Source organism: Simochromis diagramma, unplaced genomic scaffold (assembly GCF_900408965.1).
Source record: "Simochromis diagramma unplaced genomic scaffold, fSimDia1.1 OVJJ01000330.1, whole genome shotgun sequence".
Classification (NCBI taxonomy): domain Eukaryota; kingdom Metazoa; phylum Chordata; class Actinopteri; order Cichliformes; family Cichlidae; genus Simochromis; species Simochromis diagramma.
In genome coordinates, this window is record NW_024386930.1 from 881,277 (window position 1) to 898,998 (window position 17,722).

Consider the following 17,722-nt stretch of genomic DNA (forward strand, 5'->3'; position numbering starts at 1 on the left):
TCATGTGACGTATGACCCTGAAGGTAAGCGCGTCATGGACTAAAGTAAAACAGTATGTTGGATGTGCCATGCAATGCTCAATTACATGGGTGGGAACTAGTGTGTTAGCGCAGTTAGCTCGTTAACGTGTTGGCCGTCTAGCCCCATGCACTGGGCGATCAGGGGTAGCTCGTTAACGGAGATTTGCCTTGTTGTGGCGTTAACGTCATTTCAACGAGATTAACGCTGACAGCACTAGTGGGAACACAACGAATATGACTGCACATTTACACCGACATCATCCTAGTGCAAAGACAAGTGGAAGCAGACAAAAACAACAAACATGCATGGTACAAACTTTACCCGAGTCATTTAGACAGCCGTTAGCACATGATTCTCCTTATGGGGACCTAATATGTTTAATATTGTGGCAAGCTCAGACAAGGAGGAGACGGAGGTATCGTTTGGTCTTGCTTCCCGTGAGCTAGCCAGGGAGCACAGCCGTTTATTGACATCTGCAGAAGAACACTGCCGCTAGCTAACTGCTCAGCGCGGCAACCGCACAGCAACAACAACACACAGGGCGCCCTCTGACCCCGGAAGGACACACTGTCGCAGCGAGAGGGCGTCACCCGTCACTATGGCAACATACACAAAACATAACTGTACAAACAGAACCCCGAACAGCCCTGACCCGCTACAATATATCAATGCTTTTGCATTCTTTCGGAAATGTAGCTGGGTAATTATGTCATTGGCATCGGTGAGCCACTGTCAATATGTGACATATTGAAATCGCGTTTGAATTTGCGCTTGTTTTTTGCTTTCACTTTGCAATCGCGCGAACTGTGTATAGAGAGCGACAGCACTGATTGGTGAGTGATGATAATTTGCGCACCAAATCCTCTGACATCGTCTTATCAATCGTTAGCTTACTATGCAAACATGACCTGTGAAATCTCCCGCAGCAAGCTTAAACATGTGAGGGGTTGATCGCGCAGAGAATCGCTGACCGTTATGTGTGTGTGTGTGTGTGTGTGTGTGTGTGTGTGTGTGTGTGTGTGTGTGTGTAAAAGTAGCAGGATATATATTTTAGTTCTGCTGAGCCAAATAAGACAGGTCAGGGTGAAGAAGTGACAGCCAAAGAAAAGCTTACCACAAAACGGAAAAGTTATGACAAATCAGACTACAAGGCAAAAAGAAAGTGCAGCTTTATGGTTTCATGGACAAAATAATTTCTGTGGCTGCAATGTGACGAGCTATATAACCAGGGCTGCACATAAGTGGTCCGCAGGTGCGCATTCGCTGTCAAAAGAAAAAAGAAAAAAGACGCGCACAAGATATGAAGTTGCAACGCGTGTTTGCATACATAAGATTTTCTGGAGGAGGACAGACATTTGTTTAGAACTCTTAAAGATGTCGAAGAAGCTCCTTTAAGCAATTACTTTGGTGTTCCTCCACCTCCAAACAAATGTCAGAAGGAGTCCGAACCACAAAAGAAGCGCGTATTCTCGGAAAAGTGGATTGCAAATGATGAACGCACAGAGATGTGGTGCGGAATGTGCCGTGAAAATCCCACTCTAGTGGACAAAAACACTGCCTTTTATATGGACGCAAACGCGCGTTGCAACTTCTTATCTAGTGCGCGTCTTTTATTTTGACAGCGAATGCGCACATGCGGACCACTTATGTGCACCCGTGTAAATAACATAATGTTCTGCCGGGTGTGTTGTTGGTTTTCTCTCGATTTCTGAGTCGACAAGCGCCTTTGTTACTGGGACCAGTCATTTTAAGAAAGGCCCCCATTAGAACCCATGAGAAATGCAAGAAACACATTATTGCTCAGTCTGCAATATCTTTCCCAGAACAAACACCAATTGCAAATAACATACTAAAAATAAACCTGAAAAATCCGTTTAGAACAGCGTACTATGTTGCAAAGAGTGAACTACCACTGGCAAAATTTAGCAGTCTTTGCAAACTTCAAAAAGCAAATGGCCTAGATCTTGGTTCCACTTGCCTCTTACCCGTGACTTCAGTGCAAATTTCAAATTCAGGATCTGACACAGACTGATTCATGTTCTACACAGTTCTTACAAGTTCATAGAAATTTCTGTTCAATTAGAACCAAGTATTTGAGTTGATGATTGTAATTTTTATACAATGTTGTAATTTGTGTTTCAACAATTTTTTGATTAATGTTTTGTTTCCTAAAGTATAATATTGTAAAGGAAACAAAACATCAATCAAAAAATTGCTCTCTTTTTTATTCGGGCTACTTAAATTTATTTTGGGCTACCAAAAACTGAAGAGTCCCTACCCGAAGGGCTACCAGGGATTTTGAAATTTTGAGAGCCCTGAGATATATTTATTTTTTTAATTACTTTTGTTTCAGCAACATTAAATTTAAAAACTGTACTTTTGAGTTAAAATATATATTTATAATTTTAATAAATGACAAATTAAAAAGGCATGAACATTGTTTTTGTATCGAAAAAATATCGAACCGTGACACCAAAGTATCGAACCGAACCGTGAATTTTGTGTATCGTTGCACCCCTAGTAGATATGTATCTGTGAACGCCTTAAAGCAGGGATTATACTTTTCACGAGTCTGTCAGAGTTTGCTCGGGTCCCAGTAATGTAAATTCCATTGCCAGATGGTTAGCGTGAGGGTCTATGGTGGACTTAAAAGAATATGTCAGGAATGACTGCTCGGCAACTGGGTCTCCAGTTCCCCAGTTTTACAGTTAACGGCTTTTCTTTGCTGTCTTTCAGAGTCTAATCAGGAGAAAACAAAAAAAGGCAGTTGATATATTTCAAAAGCCAGGATTCACTTAACCTTCAGACTTTTAGAACAGTCTAAACACAAAGTTCACTTTTGAACTCCCCCGTATTATACTTGGATGGCGATAGATCCACCGCTGAGGTGATAAACTACAATTGAATCATATCTTTGACTCAAATATGCATACGCACACTCAGATGCACAAATACTTTTCCCCCTGTGAGAGCGTCAAGTGGCAGTCCAGAGTGGTGTCTCTCTTTAGGCTGTGTTTGGTATAATTGGCAGCTGATTAATCACAGCTAATTAAATGTAATGATAGAGAAAGGTGGCCAATTTTGTGCTAAATGGTCATGGTTAGATAGGGGATTGTCAGGTGGCCAGGCCTATTATTGTGTGTGTTATGGTCAAGGTTAGGTAGTATTGCTAAAGAGTGGTAAGCATTATGTGTTTTTGTGTTAGGGAGAGGGGGTTTGCCTCTGCATGCGTGTATTTGTGTGTGTGTGGGGGGCTAAGTGGCCAGGTGATTAGTGGAATTAGGACATTAGGAATTGAGATGGAGAGGGTTTGTTAAGTGGAGGTGAGGAAAGGTCGACTCCAGCACTTTCTTTTTGTCTATGCACGTAAGTAGGTGGGAGAAACCTGTGAAGATGCTTTGGCAACTAAAGGCTACGCAAGACACTGAGCAAGGTGGCAACAGGGACTCCAGTATAGTTTTATTTGAGCTGTTTGACATGTTTCCTTGATCTCTGAGCGACCTTTTGTTTTTTGGGGGCGTGGGGGTTGTTTCGAACTTGAATTCTTTTCATGTAACCATGCGTGTGTGTAAACTATGTGCCTTCTTATTTCTGAGGATTTTGTTTTTTGGCCCAGATTAGGGAGATTTGTCCTGATGGATTCAAAATCCCAAACATATTCGTGTGTGTGTGTGTGTGTGTGTGTGTGTGTGTGTGTGTGTGTGTGTGTGTGTGTGTGTGTGTGTGTGTGTGTGTGTGTGTGTGTGTGAGCAGTTGTGGTGCTTTGAGCCCTCAAGACTTTACCAAGTAAAAGGAATCAGAGGCAAAGAGATGGAGCACTTGCACCAGGCCTTAGTCTCTAAGAAGATTAGACAGACTGAGAGAGAGAGTGAGTGCAACACATTTTAATTTGTCCCTTTGGCTGGTTGGGTAAGAACATAATGCCTTTGCCTGGGACAGCTAGAGGGATGGAGAGGAGGAGCAGGAGAGATTTGGAGGAAGAGGGAGGGATTGAGAGAAGTGGGGATTGAAAGAGGAAAGCATGGCAGTCAGGGGAAGGGATGAAGCCGGTCTTTCCGTTTTACTCTCCCCTCTCTCACAGTATGATGGGCTCCCCTCAAAGAGGCAGCAGGGATTGAGCGCTGTTGATCCTCATTCAGATTAACTTCCTGCCAGATCGGTCTGTCCTGTTTTTTTTTTTTTCTTTCTTTTTTTCCTTAGCCAGATATACCAGGAAGAACAGGCAGAGTGAGGTTTCTCAATCCTAGTCTTATTCAGATTGTATCAAAGCCCCAGGAGACAGATGAAATCCTGATCACTGTTATTCCATTATAATTCATCTAGTCACTCCTCATATCAGACTAAATCAATAGCATACATGAGCCTAGCAGATCAATCTATGTCAGCCTTTATTGACAGCCCACACACTCTGTCTGTCTGCATCTCACTGCTGTCCTAAAAATCTGAGCAAATCTCCTGGCTGTAACTGCTGGGGGTCAGATCCTCTGCATTTGAAATCATAATTTTGTTGTTGAAGTTCCTTTTTTTTAAATGCCATTTTCAAGAGTGTAGTGGGAGGTCTTTCTGTAGTATTTCCACAGTTCATATAGGGCAGTTCCAGTGTTGCATTGTGGAGTCCTAGATAATGGTCTCTACTACAAGGTAGAGTGTACTGGAAGTGGCTTCACTGGGTTTTTAAACTTATTCGTGGCAAACATTTGCTATTCCTGCTCCCCACGATATACATTAGCTATGAGAGTTTTTTGTATCAATATTGCTCTAAAATGCACTCAACAATCCTCTTTGTTTGGGTTGCCTCTGAGTTTTCTGCCTTCATTTATTCCCAGACTGTTATTCTGAAATACAGTAGCATATTTTGTATGACTTCCTCTTCTTTGTGGAGCAGAATATATGTTCTTATGAATCTGGCTGTATGTTTGGAGTGTAGAAGAAATTTCAGATCAGTTAGATGCTTCTATGTTGTTACTGGATTAAAAACAAAAATCTGAAATCCGTAAATCTTTGCACAGCACTGCAAATTTGTCAAATCTGAGTTTTGGATAACTGATTATTGAAAAAGTAATTTAAAGTGAAAAAGTACTTTGCAAACTTCTAATGGACATATTCACTACACTGTGAAACTCAATGATTTCCTCAGATGTAGCTTTGCTAAATGCATGTGTCCGACTCCTGAACACATATTATATATCAGCTCTGTTTTCTTGTATCAGTAAATTGCCCTTTAGCTTTTATGTATTGATAATCTGCCAAACTAATTATCAAACACATTGTCTTTAGAAATAGAGTGACTGAAGATACATCATTGATGATCTTGTAAACCACTGCACTTTCACAAAGCCTCCTGCCAGCAGACACATTTTTAGATATGTATCTGTGAACGCCTTAAAGCAGGGATTATACTTTTCACGAGTCTGTCAGAGTTTGCTCGGGTCCCAGTAATGTAAATTCCATTGCCAGATGGTTAGCGTGAGGGTCTATGGTGGACTTAAAAGAATATGTCAGGAATGACTGCTCGGCAACTGGGTCTCCAGTTCCCCAGTTTTACAGTTAACGGCTTTTCTTTGCTGTCTTTCAGAGTCTAATCAGGAGAAAACAAAAAAAGGCAGTTGATATATTTCAAAAGCCAGGATTCACTTAACCTTCACAGACTTTTAGAACAGTCTAAACACAAAGTTCACTTTTGAACTCCCCCGTATTATACTTGGATGGCGATAGATCCACCGCTGAGGTGATAAACTACAATTGAATCATATCTTTGACTCAAATATGCATACGCACACTCAGATGCACAAATACTTTTTCCCCCTGTGAGAGCGTCAAGTGGCAGTCCAGAGTGGTGTCTCTCTTTAGGCTGTGTTTGGTATAATTGGCAGCTGATTAATCACAGCTAATTAAATGTAATGATAGAGAAAGGTGGCCAATTTTGTGCTAAATGGTCATGGTTAGATAGGGGATTGTCAGGTGGCCAGGCCTATTATTGTGTGTGTTATGGTCAAGGTTAGGTAGTATTGCTAAAGAGTGGTAAGCCATTATGTGTTTTTGTGTTAGGGAGAGGGGTTTGCCTCTGCATGCGTGTATTTGTGTGTGTGTGGGGGGCTAAGTGGCCAGGTGATTAGTGGAATTAGGACATTAGGAATTGAGATGGAGAGGGTTTGTTAAGTGGAGGTGAGGAAAGGTCGACTCCAGCACTTTCTTTTTGTCTATGCACGTAAGTAGGTGGGAGAAACCTGTGAAGATGCTTTGGCAACTAAAGGCTACGCAAGACACTGAGCAAGGTGGCAACAGGGACTCCAGTATAGTTTTATTTGAGCTGTTTGACATTATGTTTCCTTGATCTCTGAGCGACCTTTTGTTTTTTGGGGGCGTGGGGGTTGTTTCGAACTTGAATTCTTTTCATGTAACCATGCGTGTGTGTAAACTATGTGCCTTCTTATTTCTGAGGATTTTGTTTTTGGCCCAGATTAGGGAGATTTGTCCTGATGGATTCAAAATCCCAAACATATTCGTGTGTGTGTGTGTGTGTGTGTGTGTGAGCAGTTGTGGTGCTTTGAGCCCTCAAGACTTTACCAAGTAAAAGGAATCAGAGGCAAAGAGATGGAGCACTTGCACCAGGCCTTAGTCTCTAAGAAGATTAGACAGACTGAGAGAGAGTGAGTGCAACACATTTTAATTTGTCCCTTTGGCTGGTTGGGTAAGAACATAATGCCTTTGCCTGGGACAGCTAGAGGGATGGAGAGGAGGAGCAGGAGAGATTTGGAGGAAGAGGGAGGGATTGAGAGAAGTGGGGATTGAAAGAGGAAAGCATGGCAGTCAGGGGAAGGGATGAAGCCGGTCTTTCCTTTTACTCTCCCCTCTCTCACAGTATGATGGGCTCCCATCAAAGAGGCCAGCAGGGATTGAGCGCTGTTGATCCTCATTCAGATTAACTTCCTGCCAGATCGGTCTGTCCTTTTTTTTTCTTTCTTTTTTTCCTTAGCCAGATTACCAGGAAGACAGGCAGAGTGAGGTTTCTCAATCCTAGTCTTATTCAGATTGTATCAAAGCCCCCAGGAGACAGATGAAATCCTGATCACTGTTATTCCATGATAATCATCTAGTCACTCCTCATATCAGACTAAATCATAGCTACATGAGCCTGCAGATCAATCTATGTCAGCCTTTATTGACAGCCCACACACTCTGTCTGTCTGCATCTCACTGCTGTCCTAAAAATCTGAGCAAATCTCCTGGCTGTAACTGCCGGGGCGTCAGATTCCTCTGCATTTGAAATCATAATTTTATTGTTGAAGTTCCTTTTTTTTAAATGCCATTTTCAAGAGTGTAGTGGGAGGTCTTTCTGTAGTATTTCCACAGTTCATATAGGACAGTTCCAGTGTTGCATTGTGGAGTCCTAGATAATGGTCTCTACTACAAGGTAGAGTGTACTGGAAGTGGCTTCACTGGGTTTTTAAACTTATTCGTGGCAAACATTTGCTATTCCTGCTCCCCACGATATACATTAGCTATGAGAGTTTTTTGTATCAATATTGCTCTAAAATGCACTCAACAATCCTCTTTGTTTGGGTTGCCTCTGAGTTTTCTGCCTTCATTTATTCCCAGACTGTTATTCTGAAATACAGTAGCATATTTTGTATGACTTCCTCTTCTTTGTGGAGCGGAATATATGTTTCTTATGAATCTGGCTGTATGTTTGGAGTGTAGAAGAAATTTCAGATCAGTTAGATGCTTCTATGTTGTTACTGGATTAAAAACAAAAATCTGAAATCTGTAAATCTTTGCACAGCACTGCAAATTTGTCAAATCTGAGTTTTGGATAACTGATTATTGAAAAAGTAATTTAAAGTGAAAAAGTACTTTGCAAACTTCTAATGGACATATTCACTACACTGTGAAACTCAATGATTTCCTCAGATGTAGCTTTGCTAAATGCATGTGTCCGACTCCTGAACACATATTATATATCAGCTCTGTTTTCTTTGTATCAGTAAATTGCCCTTTAGCTTTTATGTATTGATAATCTGCCAAACTAATTATCAAACACATTATCTTTAGAAATAGAGTGACTGAAGATACATCATTGATGATCTTGTAAAACCACTGCACTTTCACAAAGCCTCCTGCCAGCAGACACATTTAATTTTTAACATCTGTTGTATATCAGCTCGTGATTAGTCTACACCAATAGATGCTAATATTTAAGGACTCTTTATACTGGGGTACGGGTGGATCAGTGTTATGTTAAGGATAATGCTTTAATGGTTTTGTATTATATTAATTTCCACCCTATGTTGTGCACAGTGAAGTAATGTTTTTTTTATTTGTCCTTTAGTTTTGAGAGATAAAAATTCCTTTAAGGGAGACCTGGTCAAGGGCAGCAGAAATTGCAGCAAATATAAATAGAAGTAAAGAAACAAACACAATTGGCATGAAGTACAGACATTGTAGTAATAATAATAGTGACACTGATAAAATATAAGCCTGATGTTGGAAGATGTTATTAACCGGGATCAAGTAAAAAAAAAATTAAAAAAAATTGAAGTATATCTTGTTGCTATGCAGCGTCTGACCAGTTATTTGACATCTGAGACATGTGAGGAACAATTTACTGAAGCTGCTATTTATCAATTAATCAACTGATTTCTTTTGTCTGTTTTCTTTTATCTAGACCCCTGGGCTGAGGGCAAAGCCTGGACGCGTGCAGTGGTATGCAGAGAAATGCATTTTAAATAACCAGGTAGGTAACACAAACACACACACACACAGGCCTAAAATTACCAAAGCCACACAAAGAAGAAGAAGGAAAGAATATTAATGCAGAAAAAAAAAATCAACGTTAAAGAATATATTCTGTCTGTGTGTACAGATAGAGGCCTTGGAGCAGATGGTGGACATGACAGCCAAGCTGTTTGAGTGCGACAGAGATGAGATGTACAATTATCTCCTCCGACTCTGCAGTAAGTCTTTTCCTTTCATTTGTCTGTGTGCTCTTTTATTTGGTTTCTCTGTTTGTGGGTTTGACCTACAAACTGCCCCCCCCCCCCCCCGACCTCATCTTCAGTTGCGACTTTTCACCTCTGGGTGTGCCTCCTGAGCTCATTCCCAGACCTTGAGTGTGCAGCAGAATGGGATCAGTCAGAAGTCAGCAGAAGACATGGTGTGATTGCTGCACTGGAGAGCAGAACAGATAACGCTTGTGATTGGAGTGTTAAAGCTGATTGTCGACCCATTACCCTTCCCACACACACACACACACACGCACACACCACTAGCTGGTGTGTTTGATAAATTACAGCATAGTTGAGGGTCAGTCTGTTGATCAGATTAGTGCTTTGATTGCCTTCTCTCAGCATGGAGCGCTTTGTCAGAAATTGCTCTCTTGAGCATGCTGGGTAGTGAGCTGACTATACAGGCTCACAGGTCTGTGTGTCATGGCTTCCAATAACAAATCATAAACATTTTCTCATTCTCACTGCTTTGATTCTGGTTGCTTTCAGAGGAGACCAACAATTGGCAGAAGGCAGAAGCCATGTGGACGAAGATGCAGGACGAGAACGTCATTCCCAGGGAGAGGACTCTGCGTTTACTGGCAGACATCCTGAAGAGTAATGGCCAGGAGGTCCCTTTCGAGGTACCTGAGGTAAAGTCCCAGCTTGCAATAAAATGAAAATCCCAATAATGCTCAGTTGGCAGGTCTGTTATTAGAAAGATGATTGCCATGAGCAGGGAAGGCAAACCTAAAAGCAAAGGCAAGAAGAAAGAGCTGTGAAGGTGCCTGATATTAAATATGACATACAGCCCTGTAGCACCAATGGTAAGACTCAACATAGTGGGCCTGTTCATAGTTTGTGTCCTTAAGTCTTTAATCACAGCAGTCAATTTGATCAGTTGAAGTAATTACCTGTCAGGTAATATTTCTTTTTTTTGGAATTTTTATTGTCTAAAAAGCTATTTTTTATGATGTGAGATTGTTGCTATTTTGAGATATTATATTAAGTCATTGTTTAATCAATAATTAACAAATCATTGAGGCGTTCCCCAAGGCTTTGTCCCAGGACCACTTATGGTTTGAATATAATGCTTCCTCTCAGCCAGATCATTCATAGCCTTAATATTGCCCATTCAGTTTTGCTCATAACACAGTATTAAATCTCCCTCTGCTGTGCAACACCAGTAGCCTTGACAGTCTATTGACCTTTCTAAATGGCATCAAATCCTGGCTATCTCAAAACCTTCCAAAGTTCATTTGATAATAACTTTTATATATTACCTATTGGTCAGAAAGAATTCCACTTCTCTAGCCTACACTAAGTGTAGCTCACCTAAAATGTCAAGCATTGAGCTCATAGCCTAACAGGGACTTTTGGATACTGAGCTCTGTTTTGATGTTCAAACAGGAGGAACAGTCTGATGATTGAGATCAGAATGACAATTTCATTTATTCTTATAATTCTCTCTTTAAAATATTTTTTAATTCTAACACTTTTGTGACTGTTTAACAGGAGGTGCTGTTGATTTTATTTTTCCTGTATTTCTTATTTTGTGCCTTGTTAGTGTTTTGTTTGTTTTATAGTAATCAATACTAAGGCTTGCTCAGCCCTCTTTGATGGTTTATACCTAAAATTGCATGGTAATAACACAATAATTACATTTAATATTCGGTACATTACTGGTCCTGTACTGATGTGGCAAAGTGCTTTAAAAGTTGCACTCCCTCATTCAAATCACAATGGTCTAATTACTGCTTTTTTAAAATTTAGATGACACTACATGTTTATTTTTTTGTCTGAATAAAACTGTTGCTGACTGAATCGATTAACCAAAGAGCAGGTTGACCCCAGACTCTGATTGTAGGAGCAACCCCCCCCCACACCCCCCAAACAACCTCTGAAAACTCTTATCAGCTGCTCTCCATGCAGCCCCCCTACTCTGCTCCACTTTAAGCCCCTGTTCATTACATGCAGAGGAAACAGGATTGAAGCTCTGATCTGAAGTGTAGTCAATCAGACCGGTTGGCTGGTGAAAGGAATTACAGCTCGATCTGTCTCTAAATCTGTAATGCCAGACTAATTTAGCCAGACACTAAATGCTACCATATGGTTGTCGCTTGATGCTTGGCTCGATATGAGTGTTCAGCTGTAACGAAATTAAATGGAGAGAATTAAATTTTATTTCTTTACTAATTAAATACAATAATTAGTAAAGAGATGAAGTCTTAAAGCCTTAAATTCCTCTTGTTTGCTTCATTCCTTCACTATGCATTTTTCCTGAGCTTGGTGTGCACGCCTGAAGCAGCCTGAAGCAGCCTGAAGCAGCCTGAAGCATGATGAGACAGAAAGTGATTGCCGTTGCCTGAAGCGATGAACTTCGTGACCCCAGGGGCTCTTGAGTTGACACCACCCGCTCCAGCACACACATTCTCTAGCACGCACACTTTTCCTTTGCCCCTGGGGTGCCAAACCTAATTTGCCCCCAGCCGATACAGCTTAACCCCCTTCCCTTGCTGCTACATGGGTGACCGAGCATTGTGGGACCTTGCCCTGCCTGTCGGGCATTATTGCACTGTCATATATGCACATAAACACACCAGCTCTTTCCCAGGACACAGCTGAACATGTTTCAGACCTTAATACTTGGTGTAGCTGCATTTTGTGGGCATCAGACTGAGTTTAAGCATTGTTTTACACGTGTGTTTGTGTGTTGTTTTTCTAGACCTGGTACCAGCAAGCTGCCACCACACAGCAGGTCAAGTTCACAACAACCCCCACTGCAACTGAAAGTGTTAGTGATTACCAGGTCCGTCTGTTGGCCCTCTGTAAGAAGGGCAAGGCCAAAGGTAAGCAGCAGGAGGTCCTGCTATTGTTCTCCTGTAAGACTTAGAGGGGAGACATACTACATTTGCCATACTTAAACCATCAGAGGTGCATAAAATGACCAATTCCAGTCTCTTAAAACTAGAATTTGAGAATATAAGAGAATAGAAATTGTTTATCAGGCAATTTCCGTTTTATATTCAAAGAGTTGTGCAATTTTTCTGCAAAACCATGTGAAAGACTCATTGCCAGTTATTGCAAACGCTTGATTGCAGTTGTTTCTGTCATAGTTAGCAGAACCAGTTATTAGGTTAATGGGCGATTGGTTTTTCTCAAAGGGCTAGGTAGGCTTGGATACCTTTTTTCCCTCCTAATAAATGAAATCATCATTTAAAAACTACAGTTTGTATTTGCTCTGGTTATTTTTGACTGATCTTCGATTAAGAAACCTGCAAAAAAAAATCAGAAATCGGGAAGGGGTAAGTATTTTTTCATGGCACTGTATGTATTGCACCTGCAAAACAAATTATCTCCAAAAGCATCGAAATGTTTTTCTTTACTCAACCCCAGTTAACATCTTGATAAATTACAGTCTGTTACACTCTTACGTGGGATTCTCTTTCCTAAGAAAGTTTTTTTCTCCCCAAAATTGAGCATCTAACTTTCTGACATGTGGGGTTTTTACCTGCCCACCTTTTCATTTTGCTTTCTGCTGATTCATGCTGTGTAGGCATGGCATTTTCCTCTTGTCCCAGCATTTTTTTTAATTGTACTATTGGTGAAATCTACTGAGTGCCAAGCCTGCTGATTCATTGAGGGGGGGAAAAGAATAAATGTCAAATTATACTTGAAATGAAGTAGTTCATATAGCAGTCTTGGGTGACTGTTCGAAACAGATGCTCTTAAAGGCGCAATAAAGTGCCTGCTGTCATAGGAATGGGTCAAGTTTAATAACTGTTCAAGTTTTAAGGTGGTCACAGACACTTTTGGACAAGTTCAAGGTATCCAAACATCACACACCTGGCCAGGTGGTTGATTTTTGAAAGATACATGTCAGAATTTATTTGTCATACTGCCTTCACCACAGTTGAAGAACATCACCTTAAATTATTATTACCTTTTAAACAATGTTTGTATGTAATTACAAATATATAATTTTTCCAACGACTTTAGATACTGCAAATACATGTTTTCCTATAAATATTGAGGAGAAATGGTAACATCATGTTTTACTATTGTGTGTTCAGATTAGGCTGTTCCAATCCATCAATACAAGGATAATCTTAAATTCTATTTTTCAGTTATCTCAGCCAATCTCATGACTCACTTTTCCCCTCTCCCTTTTTTCTTGCTTTCTTCCTGCAGAAGCATTTGGGATGCTAAAGGAAGCTGACAAAAAAGGTGTGGCACTAGGCCCCTCCCCCTACGACCACCTGATTCGTGCTCTGTTGGCTGAGGGATCTATGGATGAAGCCATGGCAGTCAAGGACATGTAGGTGCATTCATATCTTGATTTGTGCCAAAATCATCTGGAAAAAAGCATTAAAATATTACTGCTTATAGTCTCAGTTTATTGTCTTGTACGTATCCCTGGTTGCTAAAAAGACTTCAGGTTGTGCAGAAGTCTATGCGGACTTGTAAACGCTGCTGTGTTTAGGGGCTTAATGTCTAGTATGAAAATCATACAGTCATGCACACAATGCAAAAAAACCCTTTTCATTTGTAGGTGTAATGCAAGTGTTGGTAATCTCACACAATGCCTGGATTGCAGATTTTAAATTCGCATCTGGAGGAATGTCACTGGTGAATTCATCTCCATCCAGCTCACAGTCAGCTTTGAAGTGAATTTGTATGATGGATTGTCACTTTTATAATGGATCACACCCTAAAACATGCAGTAGGAGGGTTTTCCAATGCTTTCAGGTTTAGCAGTTTGGCGTGACATAATGCAGTTCTCTCCATACATCTGCTTTGATTTACAAGGAGTGGGTTTTAGCTTTTGTTTTAGAAGGGCAATCAGATTTTTTCCCGATATCTAAGTATGATAACCAACTAATTGTGTTTAGTTTTTCCTTGAAAATCAACAGCAGCAAAACAAAAGGGATCCCTTTCCATAGTTGTTCATATTTTAGAAGAGGTAACATAAGTGAAATATCCAGCCCCTAAAGCAGACAGAAAGCATAGCAGTTTGCATTAAACTTACAATTCAACATGTAGTTTAATGCTCTGCTACTTTTCCGGTCACTCCTCAGCTGGTGGTAGCAGGTCGCCTCAGGCTAAATCTGCAGCTCCTCAGTAGACATGAGGATTACAAACTGATTGTGTGCTAACACATTCAGTTCTGCTGGATATGGACAATGGTTCTTACTAAGCCCTGAGAGACACACACACGCTTGGATATATAGATTAATTTTGGTTCTCTGGAAAGCGGGTGACTTTGTGCAGGGACATCGGTCTTCTTCCAATTAGTAATGTATCATGTGTTGTTGTTTCGTTCGTGGGCCATATCAGGGCTTAGGCCTGGAGACGAATGGATGGACAGACAGAGGTATTAAAGATGCGAGCTTAGCACAGGGCTGATCTTCTTCTCTGTTTTGTCTTTTATAGGTAATCTCCAACTTTCCCTTTTTTCTGTCTCCTTTTGTCCCTTTCTTTATATCACTTTCTTTCTGCAGAGGAGAAACACAGAAGCAAAGAGTTACGATAATAACATAATGACACACACTGACTGAAGAGCTGCAGTTACTAATTTGTGCTGAAAGAAAAAACATGTAAAAACATCTATTACACTATCAGTCTCTTCCCTGTTTCCAGCTCCCTACATGGTTCACTCTCTTATATTATGAGAAATAATCATATCAATTTTAGAGCCATGTTTCAACAAGCACAAGGCAATACAAGCGATAACCCATCTCCAGTCTCTGTTTGAATTGGTTTATGGCATCCCTGCCTGGATAAAAGCTTAGTTTATCTGCGCTCTTAATGAGAAGTGAAATGAGCTGAGAGGAAAGTCGGGGAGAAATGGAAATGGAAAGGAAAGGATGGAGATAAAAGGGGCTAAATGGGAAAAGAGGAGTGAACAAGGGGAGGAGGGCTAGATTTAATCACGTACGGGGATAATGAAGACGCTATAGGCATTAATTCTCAGTGTGTGTGGGTGTGTTTGTTTTTGGGTAATCTGTACAGAATTGAGCAGCGGGGTACTTATGGTGAGATTAAGGGATTGGGAGAGAGTGATGATGAGAGAGAAGAAGAAGTGGGTGACGCACAATATCCCTAGAAGGAGAAGGTGAGAGTGTGTGTTGGGAGACAGCTTCTGGAGATTTTCTTCCACCTGATAAGAATAATTCTGACCCGCTGCTCAGTCTCCGCAGCAATCTGTCGCCGACCCTGTTACTCCTCCAATCTCCGGCGTGACCCTGTCACAGCGGCCGCCGGATGCTGCCCGGCCTGGTGTCGCCACAGTGATAAGGATTGCCAGCCTGATGCTCAATTGAGCGGGCAGATTAATCTGGTTGCAGGGGTATAATAATAAAAAGGGGGGGGAAAGGCAGGAGGCAAGCTTGATTGAGGTTTTAGTGGCAAAGAAATGAAAAAGAGGAGGGCTGGAGAGGACAGCAAGTTAGATGGACATGCGGAGTGAAAGGAGGAGGATTTGATGAGAGGGAGCAGCTCCCAGAGGAAGGAACATCACGTATACGACAACATCAATCAACCGCTTGATGTCTGCATTATTTTCAGGTCACAGAGAAGCTCAGACTTGTTTTCAATCAGATTTGTTCCTATTGTCTTGTCTGTCATATATCTTTCAGCTCATGCGTTTATCCCCTCTCTCTCTATGGAGTCTAACGCTTTTCAAAATGCGATGCCTGATAATGGCGGGGACGACACCGTCGCACGGCTATCGCAGATTATAAAGATGTGTTTTTAGAGATACAGTATCGGCTTTGAAGTTGGAAATAATGGACTTGCCCATAGCATCGTTCAGATATGGAACAAATCTGTCATGTATATTATGTATTTCTGATATCAAGAAATGGAAATATTAATAGAGGCATTATGAGAGTCAAATATCTTTAAAAATAAACCCAAACAGAAACACTGTGGCAGTGATTTGCACATTTATCTTATTTTTACATAATTTACTCAACTACTTATGTGACAAATTGAAGTTTAGCAAAAAAGGTATAAATAAAATGTTAGTAGAACATTTTTCTTACAATGGGCAAAACAATATTTGTAAATTGGCAAAATCTCAGAGGCAGCTTTGTCTGAAATGGATAGCTTTGTCTGTTTTTGTTTATTACTTTCCAACTTTGTGCAAGAACAACATGAAATCTTAATTCTCTTCTTCATTGTCGTCTTCTTTTAGCAGCTCCCTTTAAGCGTAACCACAGCGGATAACCTGCCTGCTGCCAAGCATCCCCTTCTGTCACACCAACCCCTCTGCATCTCCTCCTTCACTACATCCATGAATCTTCTCTGTGGTCCTCTTCTTTTCCTCCCATCTCAGTCTTGTTTCTCAAACTTTGTCTCCAAACTGCTCAACCTGAGCTGTCCCTCTGATATACTAATTTCTAATCCCATCCTTTCTGGTCACTCGCATTGAAAATACGAGCATCTTCAACCCTGCCACTTTCAGCTTGGCCTCACCAAGCCATACATAACAGCAGGTCGCTCTATCATCTGTAAACTCTTCCTTTCACTCTCCAAAACTCTCGTATTTATCCATCTTGTGTAACTAATATACAATTGGAAATTATTTTAACATTTATTAACTCACAATTGATGTGAGACAAACAAACATCATCAATCCCTTTGGCTGATGTATTGGTGCACTCCTAGCGTATTCTCTAGTTTGTCTTTTTCTTGTGTATTACTGTAGTACACCACAGATAACCAAGGAATTATTTGTCTCCCTTAGTGCTGAAACTCGGGTGCCAGGTTTCAAGCTGACTGATATTGCCAGCAGTTTACTCATCATCACACAAAGCAAGAAAGGCCAGGTCAAAGGTAAGAAATGGACATGCATGCTTAACACAAACATACATATTGATTTTTGTACACACAGTCACTTGTTGCACTCCTCCACAGAGGCTCTTGAGAGACTGAAGTCTATGCTTCAGTTGGACCATGTGCCCTCGCATCTTGCCATCACCAGGCTGGTTCAGGCTCTGGGTAGTCACGGCAACGTGGAGGGGATCCAGGATGTGGAATCACTAATAAAGAGCCTTGGTACAAGCCCCAACTTGTCCAGCATGGTGTTTGTCAACAACACTGCCCTGGCACACATCAAAAAGTAAGTTTATATGTGGAGATTTGTCAGTGGACCTGTTAGGTTCACAGCATGTACAGCTTTTCTGACATTCCCCAATATCTGTTCATCCATCACCACCAACGTGTAGTGAAATGTTTGGACATTTAGCAGGAAAAAGATGACTGAAGATAGGTTGCATGAGCAAAATGTTTCAACGCAGTCGAGTGAGTCTTTTATGCCATTTCGTAAGCACTGTTGGATATAAACAGTTTAATGCACTACCCCACAGGAGAGTGTGGCAAGATCCAGGCTGACACACTGTTAAAGTAAAAGCTTACAGGGCTGCCAGGGCGTTAAGTACAAATGGGAAACACGGGCATAATAGGATTATTCATGGGTTCCTTTTAATGTCATGAAAAGAGCCGTCCTCCGTTCCTCCTTTGTCTCTTCTCAAACTGCAGAGCAAAATAATAAAATGCATTGTGCATCAAAGTTTCATTGTGCCACTTGTGCATTAGAGCTGTGCGCCAGCTCGAACAGAGGCATCCCCGCGCCATCTCAGAGGGACAGCGAGAAGTGAAGAACAGCAAGGCGGTCTCACGCCTGATTGGCCATCGTAGCGCGGATCTGTCAG

The 17,722-nt window shown here is 41.1% G+C and overlaps 1 protein-coding gene across 1 annotated transcript in view; it reads left to right on the plus strand.

Annotated features, from left to right (window-relative positions):
* The window catches only part of lrpprc (leucine-rich pentatricopeptide repeat containing), a 65,013-nt gene that overhangs the window by 36,760 nt on the left and 10,531 nt on the right, over positions 1 to 17,722 (plus strand). The window contains exons 26-32 of the mRNA XM_040037060.1: positions 8,687 to 8,755; positions 8,885 to 8,975; positions 9,516 to 9,658; positions 11,731 to 11,854; positions 13,197 to 13,323; positions 16,756 to 16,844; positions 16,926 to 17,130. Of these exons, the coding sequence (XP_039892994.1) occupies positions 8,687 to 8,755; positions 8,885 to 8,975; positions 9,516 to 9,658; positions 11,731 to 11,854; positions 13,197 to 13,323; positions 16,756 to 16,844; positions 16,926 to 17,130 (848 nt within the window). The remainder of the gene's footprint in view (positions 1 to 8,686; positions 8,756 to 8,884; positions 8,976 to 9,515; positions 9,659 to 11,730; positions 11,855 to 13,196; positions 13,324 to 16,755; positions 16,845 to 16,925; positions 17,131 to 17,722) is intronic.